Source organism: Mus caroli, unplaced genomic scaffold (assembly GCF_978045245.1).
Source record: "Mus caroli unplaced genomic scaffold, Mus_caroli_1 scaffold_8, whole genome shotgun sequence".
Taxonomy (NCBI): domain Eukaryota; kingdom Metazoa; phylum Chordata; class Mammalia; order Rodentia; family Muridae; genus Mus; species Mus caroli.
The window spans coordinates 122,350,849-122,363,672 of NW_028227263.1; the positions used below are offsets into that span (position 1 = coordinate 122,350,849).

Below are 12,824 nucleotides of genomic sequence, written 5' to 3' on the forward strand. Positions count from 1 at the left end.
AACTCCTTCCACGGGTATTTTGTTCTCCCTTCAAAGAAGGATCAAAATATCTACACTTTGGTCTTCCTTCATCTTGAGTTTCATGTGGTTTGTGAATTGTATCTTGGGTATTCCAAGCTTCTGGGCTAATATCCTCTTATCAGTGAGTGCATATCATGTGTGTTCTTTTGTGAATGGGTTTCATCACTCAGGATGATATCCCCCAGATCCATCCATTTGCCTAAGCATTTCATAAATTCATTGTATTTAATAGGTGAGTAGTACTCCATTGTGTAAATGTACCACATTTTCTATATCCAGTCCTCTGTTGAGGAACATTTGGGTTATTTCCAGCTTCTGACTATTATAAATAAGGCTGCTATAAACAGAGTGGAGAATGTGTCCTTATTACATGTTGAAGCATCTTCTGGGTATATGCACATATTGCTGGATCCTCAGATACTAACATGTCCAATTTTCTGGGGAACTGTCAAACTAATTTCCAGAATGGTTGTACCAACTTGCAATCCAACCTACAGAGTATTTGTGATAAAAACTGTATTATATTGGTACAGTGACAGGCAGGTAGATCAATGGAATAGAACTGAAGACCCAGAAATGAACCAACACACCTGTGGTCACTTGATCGTTGACAAAGAAACTAAAACCATCCAGTGGGGAAAAGACGGCATTTTCAACAAATGGTGCTGGTTGAACTGGAGTTTAACATGTAGAAGAATGCAAATTGATCCATTTTTATCTCCTTGTACAAAGCTCAAGTCTAAGTGGATCATGAACCTTCACATAAAACCAGATACACTGAAACTAATAGAAAAGAAATTGGGGAATATCCTTGAGCACATAGGTACAGGGGAAATTTTCCTGAACAGAAATACCAATAGCTTATGCTCTAAGATCAATAATTGGCAAAAGGGACCTCATAATATTGCAAAGCTTCTGTAAGGCAAAGGACACTGACAATGTGATAAATGGGCAACCAAAATATTTGGAAAAGATCTTTACCAATCCTACATCCGATAGAGGGCTAATATGCATAGATCCAAATAACTCTATTAAAAATGGGGTACATAGATAAATAAATAATTCTCAATTGAGAAATAATGAATGGCTGAGAAGCACCTAAAGAAATGTTCATCATCCTTAGCCATCAGGAAAATGCAAATGAAAGCAACCCTGAGATTCCACCTCACACCAATCAGAATGGCTAAGATAAAAACTAAGGTGACAACAGATGCCGTCAAGGTTGTGGAGAAAGAGGAACACTCCTCCATTGCTGATGGTATTGCAAGCTGGTAAAAACCACTCTGGAAATCAGTTTGGTGGTTGCTCAGAAAATTGAAAATTTCATTATGTCTTCTTGTAACAGCTGTGAAATAATCTATTGTGTATATGTACCATATTTTTTATCCATTCTTTAACTGAGGGATCTAAGAAAATGTGGTGCAGTGGAAACTTTATGGAATTTATGACAGATATGGGCGATGTTGTTTCCAGCTTCTACTAGTGTGACTAAAGCCACTGTGAGCAGGTGATTGAATAGCACTTTCACAGTACTTGTATAGCTGAGTTATAATATATCTGTTCCCAGTTCTCTTTGGAAATACCACGTTAGTTTCCATTATGACTGTACAAGCTCCAACTGCCACCAACAATAGACTACTTACCTGCTCCACATCCCTTGCACAATGAACTTTTCTTTAGTTATGGATCTTAACCATTCTTACAGATGCAATAAGGAGTATCAAAATAATTTTTTCTCTATATTTTTCTGATGGCTAAAGATGTCAAACATTTCTTCAATATTTCTCAGTCATTTAACATTCCGCTATTGATAATTTTCAGTTTATATTTCCATATGTAATTGGGTTGTGTGTTTTAATACCTAGTTTTCAATTTCTTAATGTATTTTGGAAATGATCCCTCTATTGGATATGGTATTGGTGAAATCTTTCATGTTCTTTTTGCTGTTCTATAAACCATTTTAATAACCATTCATCAGAAAAAAATTTCTTAAGATGATTCAAAGAATGTTTTCAGTATGTGTGAGAAATAATATATTGTGAAGTATTTTTTCTTGCTCATCATAGCAGGATTTAGGATGAATGAAACTAGACCAAAGGAGAGGTAAAAAGATACTTTTTTTTTCTTTTGCTTTGGTATTGCATATTGGTCTATGTGAAGTATAAAAGCATTTTTTCTTCAATAAAATTTAGATTAGAAATATGGCAATTATATGCTAATACATCTGCATTGTTATTCTCACACAGAGGAGATAAAATGTGTAGAAACAAGTCAAATAATAACAAGTATGGTTTTGTTCAGACAGCTCAGAAGGTACTGGCCAGAGTTTATTGGGAAAGTAGAACACATTCAGTGTATTTGCTTCATATATCAAAAGTGAAACCTTGACGTTATAATTGTGAATATTCTTCAGCTGATGTAAGAGGAGAGGTCAAGGACAAGGGCTCAGTGTCATGGGTTGGACAGGAACTCCCTCTTTACTCAGTGCTACGATTGGTTACATAGCAACTGCACTACCTCAGCAGGAATAGTGCTGGAATTATAGCAGTGAGCCACCATACCTGGTTCATAAAGACATGTTAAACATATATTTATTCAGTAGAATTTTTCAACAGTGTTAATAAGCTGTCTTAAGGGCTTGTTATTTTAAATGACTGGCTTTCTATAGTTGAAGATCAGAGAACAAGAATAACTAGGATCCCTAAACATCAACAGCAAGGGAGAAATAGTGGGGAAGCTTGAAGATAAAACTTTACCTGCATGCCTCAACCACCAATGGGAGTCTACAAAAAAAATGTGAAGAATAAAGCAAATACAGTGTAGAAGATAAAAGTTTACAAATGTGACCACAAGCATCACAATGCTATGGGTTGCTCTGATCTCAGCATAACCTCTGTTGCCTTGATGGGGAGGGAAAATGTACTGCAGTCTCTGGTAGTGTCTATACAGGAGAAGTACCATGGAGACACTGGCCCAGACCATGATGCTGATAAATATGGCATCATGGGCAAATGACAAGAACACAATGCCGACACTGAAGCCGGATGTAAAACAGACCCACTTACTTTTAATGCTGGTTTTATTATTTGTGTTCTGTGGACCATTGACTTTGATTGGAATGTAGACATTATATAAGACACCAAACAACCAACAACTACCACAGAAATAGCTTATGACCTTGGGTCTTCTTCCTCTGACCATCAGCTTACCAAAATTGCCAGGAACAAGAGTGACAAACTGATAGGTGCTCAAGACACAGGTGGAACACAAGTTTGTGCTTCTTGCTACCATGTATACGAAGTACTCAAGTTTACATTGAAGGTCATTTGGTGGATTCCTTTGAGCAACAAACACATTGTTTGGAAACACAGTCATGAATAGAATTAAGATGCTGGACACAGCCATGTTAGTACAAATCACTTGTTTGGGTCTCAGCTGACATTCATTCAAAAGTGGAGAGAAATTATGGACAAACAGAAGGATGTTAGCCATAGACCCTATCCCAAACTGACAAAGCAACACAATCTGAAGTGCCACTTCCTCAGTGGTTTTCATGGCTTCATTCTGAGAAGACATTGAAAGGCTTCTGTGCCAACTGGAGGGGTGACCACGAAGGACAGGCCTGTCCTCAGGACTCTGGTCTACTGTCCACACTTATCAGTTGATCTGGGATGATTTCTTCTAGTCAGAAGGGAGACACTACTACATTCCATTAGATAATCTTTGCCTGAGAACACTGCATGGATATTAACTCAGAATATGATTTTGTGCCACTGAATTCCTCTTATTTTGAGAAGAAACTTATACAGATGTTGTAACTATTTCTCTATTGATCAACAACATAATGACATTTTGACACAATACAAGCTTTACAGGTGAATTCGTGAAAAGTGAAAAATTAGAGTATACTGTTCAATAATTAGAATCCAATCATTCCTCATATGATTATATGTGAAAATAACATTTATATGCAACCAATAAAATTTCATAAATGAATAAAGTAGCAAGAAAACAAAGTATCAAATTTTCAGAAAACCAAAATGGGAAAATATAAAATATTTCAAAAGAGTCACTAGTTTTCTTATCCCGTACATAAGCCTCAATTTATACATACAGTCTGTATATTGGAAACATTTCTGGGGACTAAATAATATTATTTATTCATAACTTCATGAATCTTGCCTCTTTTATTATGGAATCAGATGCTGGAGGTGTGTGAATCATACTCAGCTTCCCTCAGCTACTCTGAAATACATTAACACTGTCACACTTTAACCCATGTACACACAGATTATTTTGAAACTCGGATTTGAAAGCTTGTGTTTTGTTTTCCATAGGAGGAATCAGTTTCAATCCATTCACTGGATGGATTGTTAGGTAAAAGCATACATTAAACACCTATCTATAGATCTCTTTTTTTCTAATGAAATAATGCAAGGAAATGCTTACCTGCCCCTTAGTTTCTTCTTAATGCTATGAAGGTTAATGAAGGTGAGCCCAGGTTGCCAGACCTTATAAAATAACAATATAGATGAATTTAACAGCCTACAGAGAGTCAATTACTTTGTCATTTGTGGTAGCACTGGAATTGTCTGCATGGAGACTTTGGGATATCTAAGATGAAGGGATAAATATTTATCCCCAAGACAATTCACTACTTTTACCTTCTAATGGTTAATGATGATATTTGCCAGTTGGCTAGATACTAATGAGTAGCTGAGCAGAAGATAGGAAAAGTTTTCTAAGTTACCTAGGGGAAAACTTTTGGAAGTTCTGTACTCTGTTGCAGTCAGAAATTGAAGAATGTACTCCAGGGTGAATAAATGTATTTGTTTATTGCATTTTCATCAGGTACACTCTACAGCACTGTGGCACTCTTCTAAAATCCTCCTGACAACAAGGAATTTCATAAGGACCATCAACATGTGATCTAGTGTGTGGTGTTTGCTATGGAGTAATTTTACTCCACCTATTCCCTCATGTTGCACAAGAATGTTTAATATGTCAAATTACCCCCTGACACCAAGGTTTCCTCATAAATCCTAGGGTTATGGCAGTGTGCTTTTGTCTGGAGGTAGATTGTGGCTTGTTTTCTGATAAGTCAAACTATAGAGCCTTGGGTACATGCAAAGCCTACTAGCTGCTGCTAGATTTCTAGAAAATCTGCAGTGTAAGAATCAATTCTGGTTACACAGGACAGGCGATGGATAGAACAAGTCATTAAGAGATAAATATAACCATCAATATTTATTGCAACTCTAGTTAGAATAGACAAGAAGTAAAAATAACCCGGGTGCTTATCAACTGATGATCAATGAAATGTGGGGCACTTACAGATCAGAATAGCATCAGTTGTAAAGAATAATATACAAAATCAGGAGGTAAATAGTAGGGCAAGAAATAACCAGTGTGTGAGATTTCCCAGAAACAGAAAGACAATTATCTTTCCCAGGGAAGGTATAAGGACATCCACCCACCCCCAAATTTTGACAAAAAATTTATCCTCTCTACAAGAAATGCACAGACAATGTTGGAACAGTGGCTGAGGGAAAGGCCAACCAACAACTGGCCCAACTTGAGATCTATCCCATGGGCAAGCACCAACACCTGACACAATTAATGATACTCTGTTAGGCTTGTAGAAAGCAGTCTTGCATAACTGTATTCTGAAAGACTACACCCAGAAAGTGATTGAAACAGAATCAGGAAACTGGAGTCAAACATTGGATGAGACTTGGGGAGCTTATGGAGGAGTTGACAAGAGATTGAGGGACCTAGAATGAAGAGGAAGTCCACAGGAAGACCAACTGAATCAATTAACCTGGACACTTAGGGGCTCTCAGATGCTGAGCCACCAAAAAAAAAAAAGAGTATTTATTCATGGGATGACCTAGTATCATGGCATATATGTAGCATATATGCAGCTTGGTCTTCACTTGGGTCCTGAACAACTGGAGCAGAGGCTATCTGTAAAGCTGCTGCCTGTCTATGGAATACATTGTTCTACATGGGCTGCCTTAGTGGGGGGGGGGTAGGGAGGGACTGAAGAGAGGTAACTGGGAGGCAGGACAATGATCAGGATGTAAAGTAAGTACATAAATGAAAATAAAATAATTTAAGAAAATAGACATCAAAAAACAAAACAAAACAAAAACAAAAAAAGAGATTTCTCAACAAAGGAATCTCTAATGACCAAGAAGCACTTAAGGTGTTCAACATCCTTAGTCATCAAGAAAATACAAGTCAAAATGACTCTGAGATTCTATACTCTGCTTGTCAGAATGGCTTACATTAAGAAGCTCAAGGAACAGCTTGTGCTGTGAGGTTCAGGAGCAAAGAGAACACTCCTTTCCTGCTAGAGGGTGTGAAAACTTGGGCAACTATGAATATCATTAGCAAGGTTCCTCAGAAAAATTGAAAGCAATCTACCTAAAAACCCACTTCCACCTGGTTGTATACACAAAGGACCCTCAGTCCTACCAGAATGATGCTCACTCAGCTATGTTCACTGCACCCTATTCATAAAAGCCAGAATCTTAAACTAAACAGGTGTCCTGAACAGAAGAATGGATAAATAAAATGTGGTACATTCATATTAAGAACACTATTCACCCATTAAATCCATGGATTTTGCTGGCAAATGAATGGAAATAGAAAGTATCCTGATTGATGTAACCCAAGCCCCAAAAGGCACACGTGGTGCGTTTTTTCTCATAAGTACATAGAAGCCATAAAGTAGATAATGTCCATGCTACAATCCACAGACTGAAAGAAGCTGAGTAACAAGGAAGACCTAAGGGAAGATGTTTGAGTCTCACTGAGGAGGAAAAAATAGATATTGGAAGTTAATGAAGAGGGGGAACTGTGTGGGAGAGAGTGTGGGAGGGGAGCATAAGTAACCAAGTTTGGGGAGGAGAGAATCAGAGAGAATTGGGACTGGTGAGGAGGGGCATCTCTGGATGAAACCAGGACAAAGGAAACACCTAAGAACTTATAAGGGTGACCACAGATAAGGCTCTTATCAATAGGAAATGTGAAACCTGAAACAGACACCTGCAGTAACCAGGACAGGTTGTCCTTGGTGGACACAAACTTACCCACAAAAATCCTCTAACTACTCTTTGTTCAGTCTCCAGCTGTCCAGACCAATACTTCTATACTGTACTTTTCCATGGTGGTGATGGGGTGGGGATAGTCTACCTTAGTTTATAATATTAACTATGTGATTGGGCTTCGAATGCCCAGATAGAGGGGCTAGCACACCTCCCAAGCTAATATCCTACCCTCTTTGTCCAACTTGTCTCTCCTTTTCTATTTCCCACCCTGCAGTTACAATTATCCAAATGTGACACCATTATTTCCTAGCCTGCAGGCCTGGCCCTCCCATCCTGATTGGGTTTCAGGTGCCATTTGTGTTTTGCTTCTCCTCACACCCCTAACTTTGGCCCTCTATAGCTTTGGTTGGTAGACCTCTATGAGGGCCTGGAAGCCTTAGGCATTGGTCTCTAGGCCCAGAGAAAGGCTAGCAGAGACAACACCCACTCAGAAGGAGAACAAATATTAGGGGAATGGGTTAAGAACACAGAAATACTTGAAATGCCTTGAGTGGTTGGTGTTCCACGGGATATGCATTGGTACAACCCAGCAGTCCCCAGGTTGGAGGAACCTTGAAAGGATGAGCTTCCCTGGGCCCCTCACTAAGCTGGAATCCATTGGCAGCCTGTGCATGGATGTTCCTTGTGGGTTTGCCACCTCTGACTTGCCTCCTCCTTCCCTCTTGCTTTGCAGTGGATATCTTCATCATGGATGACAACAATGTTCCCAACTGCCCTCTCCCATATCAAGCTGTCCCCAACCCAGTCTGCACCTCCTCCTTGGCCCCTGCCGCAATCGTAGCCACCAGCTCCCTACATCTGCACTGACTGGGAAAAGGCTAAGCTTCACAGGTTGCAGCACCAATGCATGCACACAGGTAAGTGTCCCAACTCTTGTACCACCTGCAGCAAGACCTTCTCGCAGTGCTTGCACCTGGTGCAGCACAGGAGCATCCACACAGGCAAGAAGTCATTTGCCTGTTCAGAGTGCTGCAAGCGCTTTAGCTGCAGCTCCAAACACACACAGCACCAGTACATCCACAAGGGCAAGAAGCCTTATACTTAACCCAACTGAGGTCTCAGCTTCACACAGAGCAACAGCCTGGCCAAGCACCATCACTTCCATGGTGGTCGAAAGCTCTTCATGTGCCTGAGTTGAGGCTATGGCTTCAGCCAGCCCAAGAGCCTGGCACCCCACCTGCAGTTGCACCCAGAGCTGTCAGGGCCAGGTGTAGCAGCTAAGATGCTGGAGGCCAGCGTGTAAAGCACCAGGGCACCTGATAAGGCCACAGCAGCAGAAGTTAAAATTGCAGAAGGTAAAATTACGATCCCAGCAGGCAATGGCGAGGACATCATCTTGGTGGGGATGGTGCTGCAGCGCTCTGGCCAGGGTGGGGACGTGGGCAACAGGGACACAAATGTGCAGGGCGCTGGCACCTAAGCCATACATGTGCATGGAGTGCAGGAAGGGCTTTGGGCACAGGGCTGGGCTCCTAGCCCACCAGCTTACTCAGCACGGGGACAGGCTAGAGGGCTAAAGGGTGCGGAGGAACCTGTGCACATCTGCATGGAGTGTGGTGAAGGATTCCTGTACCATGCTGCAGAGACACAAGAAGATTCATGCAGTTGGGTTACCTTCAGTTTGCAGCAACTGCAGACAGAGGACCAACTGACTGCTGTGCTGTGTGCAGGGAGTCAGGGTGGGGAGGCTTTTTAGGGATGGAGATGTCCAGGGAGGGGGATGGACAGGGCTCCTTGGGTTTGGTGGAGACTACAAGTGAGCAAGACCACAAGGGATGTCCAGAGAGAACCAGACTGAAAGCAGTGGTCTTGTCTCTCTTTCCTTCCTTCATGCTGTTCTGGGTGTAAGGGGACCCACAGGACTGCCCTACTGCCTGGGGGAGCTGCCTTTTGTAGGTTCCTAGTCTGAGAGCCAGAGACTGAGAGAACTGCAGGATCAATTGGCACTAGATGCTTAAGGGAAAGTCCACCCCTACTACAGGTCTCAGGCTGCTGTGTCCTAAGGAATGGAGGGAATCCTGGCTTTATGTATTGAGAGGGTCTTTCTTCCATTCTAGAATTCTCTCTTAATCATACTGTTTTGACCCCTTTCATCCAATATTATCTTTTCTGCCCCATGGGTCCTTATTAATTTTCTAGCCGAAGCCTTTGCTCTTCCTCCTGGATTTGCAGTAGCAGAGATGTGAAGTAGCCTCCTCTTCCTAGCATGGTCTTATTGGGAGGATGGGTGCTTTTTTCCCTGTCCTGGCAGTGGAAGAAGGGATGTTGGACAATAAATAACATTATTCAGTTGTCCCAGCACTGCCTGTTTCTTGAGTTTGGGATGGAGAAGAGAGAATGATTAAATGGAGCCATCTTCACTTTGGTGCACACAAGTGACAAACACTAAATGAGGGGTGAGCATGTTGGGCCCAGGGTGTCCCAAACCAATTCCAGAAAGAGACATGTTTACCAAGGAGTCCCTTGCTGACCTGGTAAAAGGTCACTGTTGAGAAGGTTGTTTGTTCCTGCTGGAAAGGGGATGGCTTATGGAGGACATAGAAATAGCACACCCCTCCCTGGTCCATGCTCTCATCACTCATAAGGCATATATCAGCATTCTCTGCAGAGCAAGCCTTATCTTGATGACTGCTACTATTCAGTAAAGCAGATCAGAGGAGGAGGAAGAGGAAGAGGAGGAAGAGGAGGAGGAGGAGGAGGAGGAGGAGGAGGAGGAACATGGAGTAGATTTTTAATCCAGTACCCAAATGAGAGCAGGATGTTGGCAGTTGCTGTGGCATGCTTTGATCCAGATGCTGCTCAGTGCCAGTCCAGTGCATGCCCCAGAACCCCTGCAGCTGCAGGATCAGAAGGGACCTCCAGCGTTAGATAGAGTTTCTTGGGCACACAGTCCCCAGCTCAAATAATTTGAGAACATGCCAGATCCAAGTTTTTTTTACTATGTAGAACAGTACTTGAAATGTTTCTTGATGCCAATTCTCCCCTCCCCCTTCCTTGTGCCTCTTGGAAGACTTGAAAATGGCACACAACCCCCCTCCCAAACCTGTTCCCAGCTAGACATGCAGCCATATTCTCCATAAAGCAGGCTGAATAGGGTGGGGTGATGCTGTCCATTGATGAAGTGGACAATGGAAGGAGGAGGAGGAAGAGGAGCATGGACAGCTGAGATATAGACTTCAATTTTCTGAACTTCTTTGGCCATGAAATCTTGATTCATTCATAGAGCATCTTGGTGCTGGTGTGGTAAATTCTGCCACCATATGATGCCTTCGCCCTGACTGAGAGCTCTGGCCTAGGTCTCCCCCACTCAGTCCTCAGGCATCCTAGTCTCTTACCCACCTATGCCCTGCTAGGAGGAACTGTCCCATTTTTCAGCTAAGGAAACAGGTCAGAGGAGGCCAAGTGTAGCGCCCAGGTTCTCTCAGTAGAGGAATAGCAGATATTATATTCCCAGCTGTTGACTTAAAAAAAATTATGTGCATGCATTTTCATGCGGTAGTCAGAGGACAATCTGCAGAAATTCTCTATTTCTGGGATAGAAAATTCCAGATGTGGATTCTGGGATCAACCTCTGATCATGAGTCTTGGAGGCAGGTGCCTTTCCCTGATAAACCATCTCATCAACTCATGTAGACTGTTTTCATGGATACAATTATTATGGGAGCTGTGCTGAGAATTTGGGCAAAGAATTGGTGTTTGGTCACAGTATTTTTTTTTTAAGTTATGGAGGAAATGCTACCAACTCTTCCCAATAGTAGCTTTCAGAGTCCTTAACTCATCATCTTTTGACATACTCAGTACAATAACTAGGCTTAGTTTTTGTAAACAGAATTTTTTTTGAGACATGGTATCACATAGTTCAAGCTAACCTGAAACCTGCTGTGTGGTTGATGTCCTTCATCTGATCCTCCTCCCTCCCTTCTCAGTGCTGAGACTACATAGTGTACCACCTCACTCAGCTGAAAACTGTGTTCCTGGGGCCAGAGAGATGGTTCTGTGGTTAAAATCACATCCTGCTCTTGCAAAGAACCTGGGCAGTTCCCAGCACCCACATGAATTGCTTCTAATTCCAACTCCAGTATACCTGATGGTTTATACGATCTCTGCAGGCACACACACAGAGAGAGAGAGAGAGAGAGAGAGAGAGAGAGAGAGAGAGAGGGAGAGGGAGAGGGAGAGGGAGAGGGAGAGGGAGAGGGAGAGGGAGAGGGAGAGGGAGAGGGAGAGGGAGAGGGAGAGAGAAGAGAGAGAAGAGAGAGGAGAGAGAGGAGAGAAGAGAGAGAAGAGAGAGGAGAGAGACTTGTTTCAACATGACAAATATATTCATACTTTTAAAATATTTCCCTTCCTCTACCACCTTTCCTTCCACCTCTCCTTAGTTTCTTTGCTCTACAAATAGTTCCCCCTTCTGCTTTCATGCCATACACTCGTAGAAACACATCTGGTTTGTGTGTATGAGAAAACAGCACACTAGAGGGTTTATTGGGTGAAAGTCCTTGCCAAAGAAGCCTGGCAACTTGAGTTTACTCCCTGGAATTCACATGGTGGGAGGAGACAGCTACCTTCTAAAAGGTACCATCTGACCTGCATGTGAGCTGTATCATACCCATGACTGTGAGCACCCCAACACATTCACACACAGTAACAAGTTACTCTTTCAATGTAAGCATGCCCTACATAACCACCTTTCATTTACATAACTGTCATCTAGTAGCACCCACCATCTGTTACCTGGCATCCACATATGAACTGTATGTCTCCAGTTTACCCCACCTAATTGTCTCCATTACTGGGGATCCAATCCAGGACCTGAGGCAAGCACACTACCTCTGAGCCACATCCTCAGTCTCCATTTACCTTCTCTTTATCATCTAAGTTTCCATAAACTGCATTTATCTGTGATTGTCTAGAGGGTACACATCTCTTAATCTCTCTTCCTCTCTACCCCTTCCCCACTCTCCTTTCCCCTTCCCTATTCCAGCCCTCAAACTTGCTACATAGCAGTGGGTAACCTTGAACTTCCGATCATCCTGCCTCCACCTGCTGAATGCTGGGATCACAAAATTTGCCACTCTGTGGTTTTTAAGTGATGTTAGGGATATCCACAGCTTTCCACATGCTAGGTATGTAAGCTACCAACTAATCCACAAGCTCCACTCCCATCACTCCTTTTAATAGCACCCAAACATGTGTGTGGATTTAAGTGGTTCAGTTATTATTCGTTTCTGACTCCCTGCAGCTTATCAATGCCACTTCAGGAACCCATCCCCATAAAAGGAGCATGTGCATGCATGTTCTGCTCCTAGAAACAAGCTTTTCATTCTCATTAGAGGAGACTTGGCAGGGTAGTCAGGTGACTACCTGACTCTAAGGCTTTCTTTTCAAAACAGGCTGTCATTATGTAGGCTCTGCTGTCCTGGAACCCACTTTATGTGCCACCAAGTTGTACTGCCTCCCAAGTGCTTGGAATAAAGATGTGTTCCACTACACATGGAAACTTGTGCTTTCACAAGTAACAAGCCTAGAACATTCTCTGGCTTCAGAAATGCTGTTTGCATTATGAGGCTCCAAAAAAAAAAAAAAAAAAGTGGTCGGAGGCCCATGGGAGCGGCTGAATGCTTCCCTGGTGCTCCAGGGATAGCAATGGCATCCAGAGTAGATTTCCCGACTCTGAATGATGGCTTTTCC

The 12,824-nt window shown here is 42.3% G+C and overlaps 1 protein-coding gene and 1 pseudogene across 2 annotated transcripts; one reads left to right on the forward strand and one right to left on the reverse strand.

Annotated features, from left to right (window-relative positions):
- Nucleotides 1-2,422: 2,422 nt before the first annotated feature.
- On the reverse strand, nucleotides 2,423-4,497 carry LOC110288423 (vomeronasal type-1 receptor 4-like). Of its 2 annotated transcripts, none has more exons than XR_015047764.1 (2): nucleotides 4,471-4,497; nucleotides 2,423-2,582 (listed from the first exon to the last, which is right to left on the reverse strand). XR_015047764.1 is itself a non-coding variant. In XM_085840986.1 (2 exons), exon 2 carries the CDS (start codon nucleotides 3,595-3,597, stop codon nucleotides 2,668-2,670), a length of 930 nt encoding a protein of 309 aa, XP_085697112.1. In that variant the 5' UTR covers nucleotides 3,598-3,723; nucleotides 4,471-4,488. The 2 variants fall into 2 exon arrangements, 1 of the variants encoding a protein (XP_085697112.1); XM_085840986.1 differs by lacking the exon at nucleotides 2,423-2,582 and adding an exon at nucleotides 2,668-3,723 and having other exon boundaries at nucleotides 4,471-4,488.
- Nucleotides 4,498-7,814: 3,317 nt separating this feature from the next.
- On the forward strand, nucleotides 7,815-8,788 carry LOC147003411 (uncharacterized; annotated as a pseudogene).
- Nucleotides 8,789-12,824: the final 4,036 nt, after the last annotated feature.

Coding starts and splice junctions, on each gene's coding strand:
- LOC110288423 (XM_085840986.1), bottom strand. CDS start 3,597: ATGTCTTCTCAGAATGAAGCCATGAAAACCACTGAGGAAGTGGCACTT.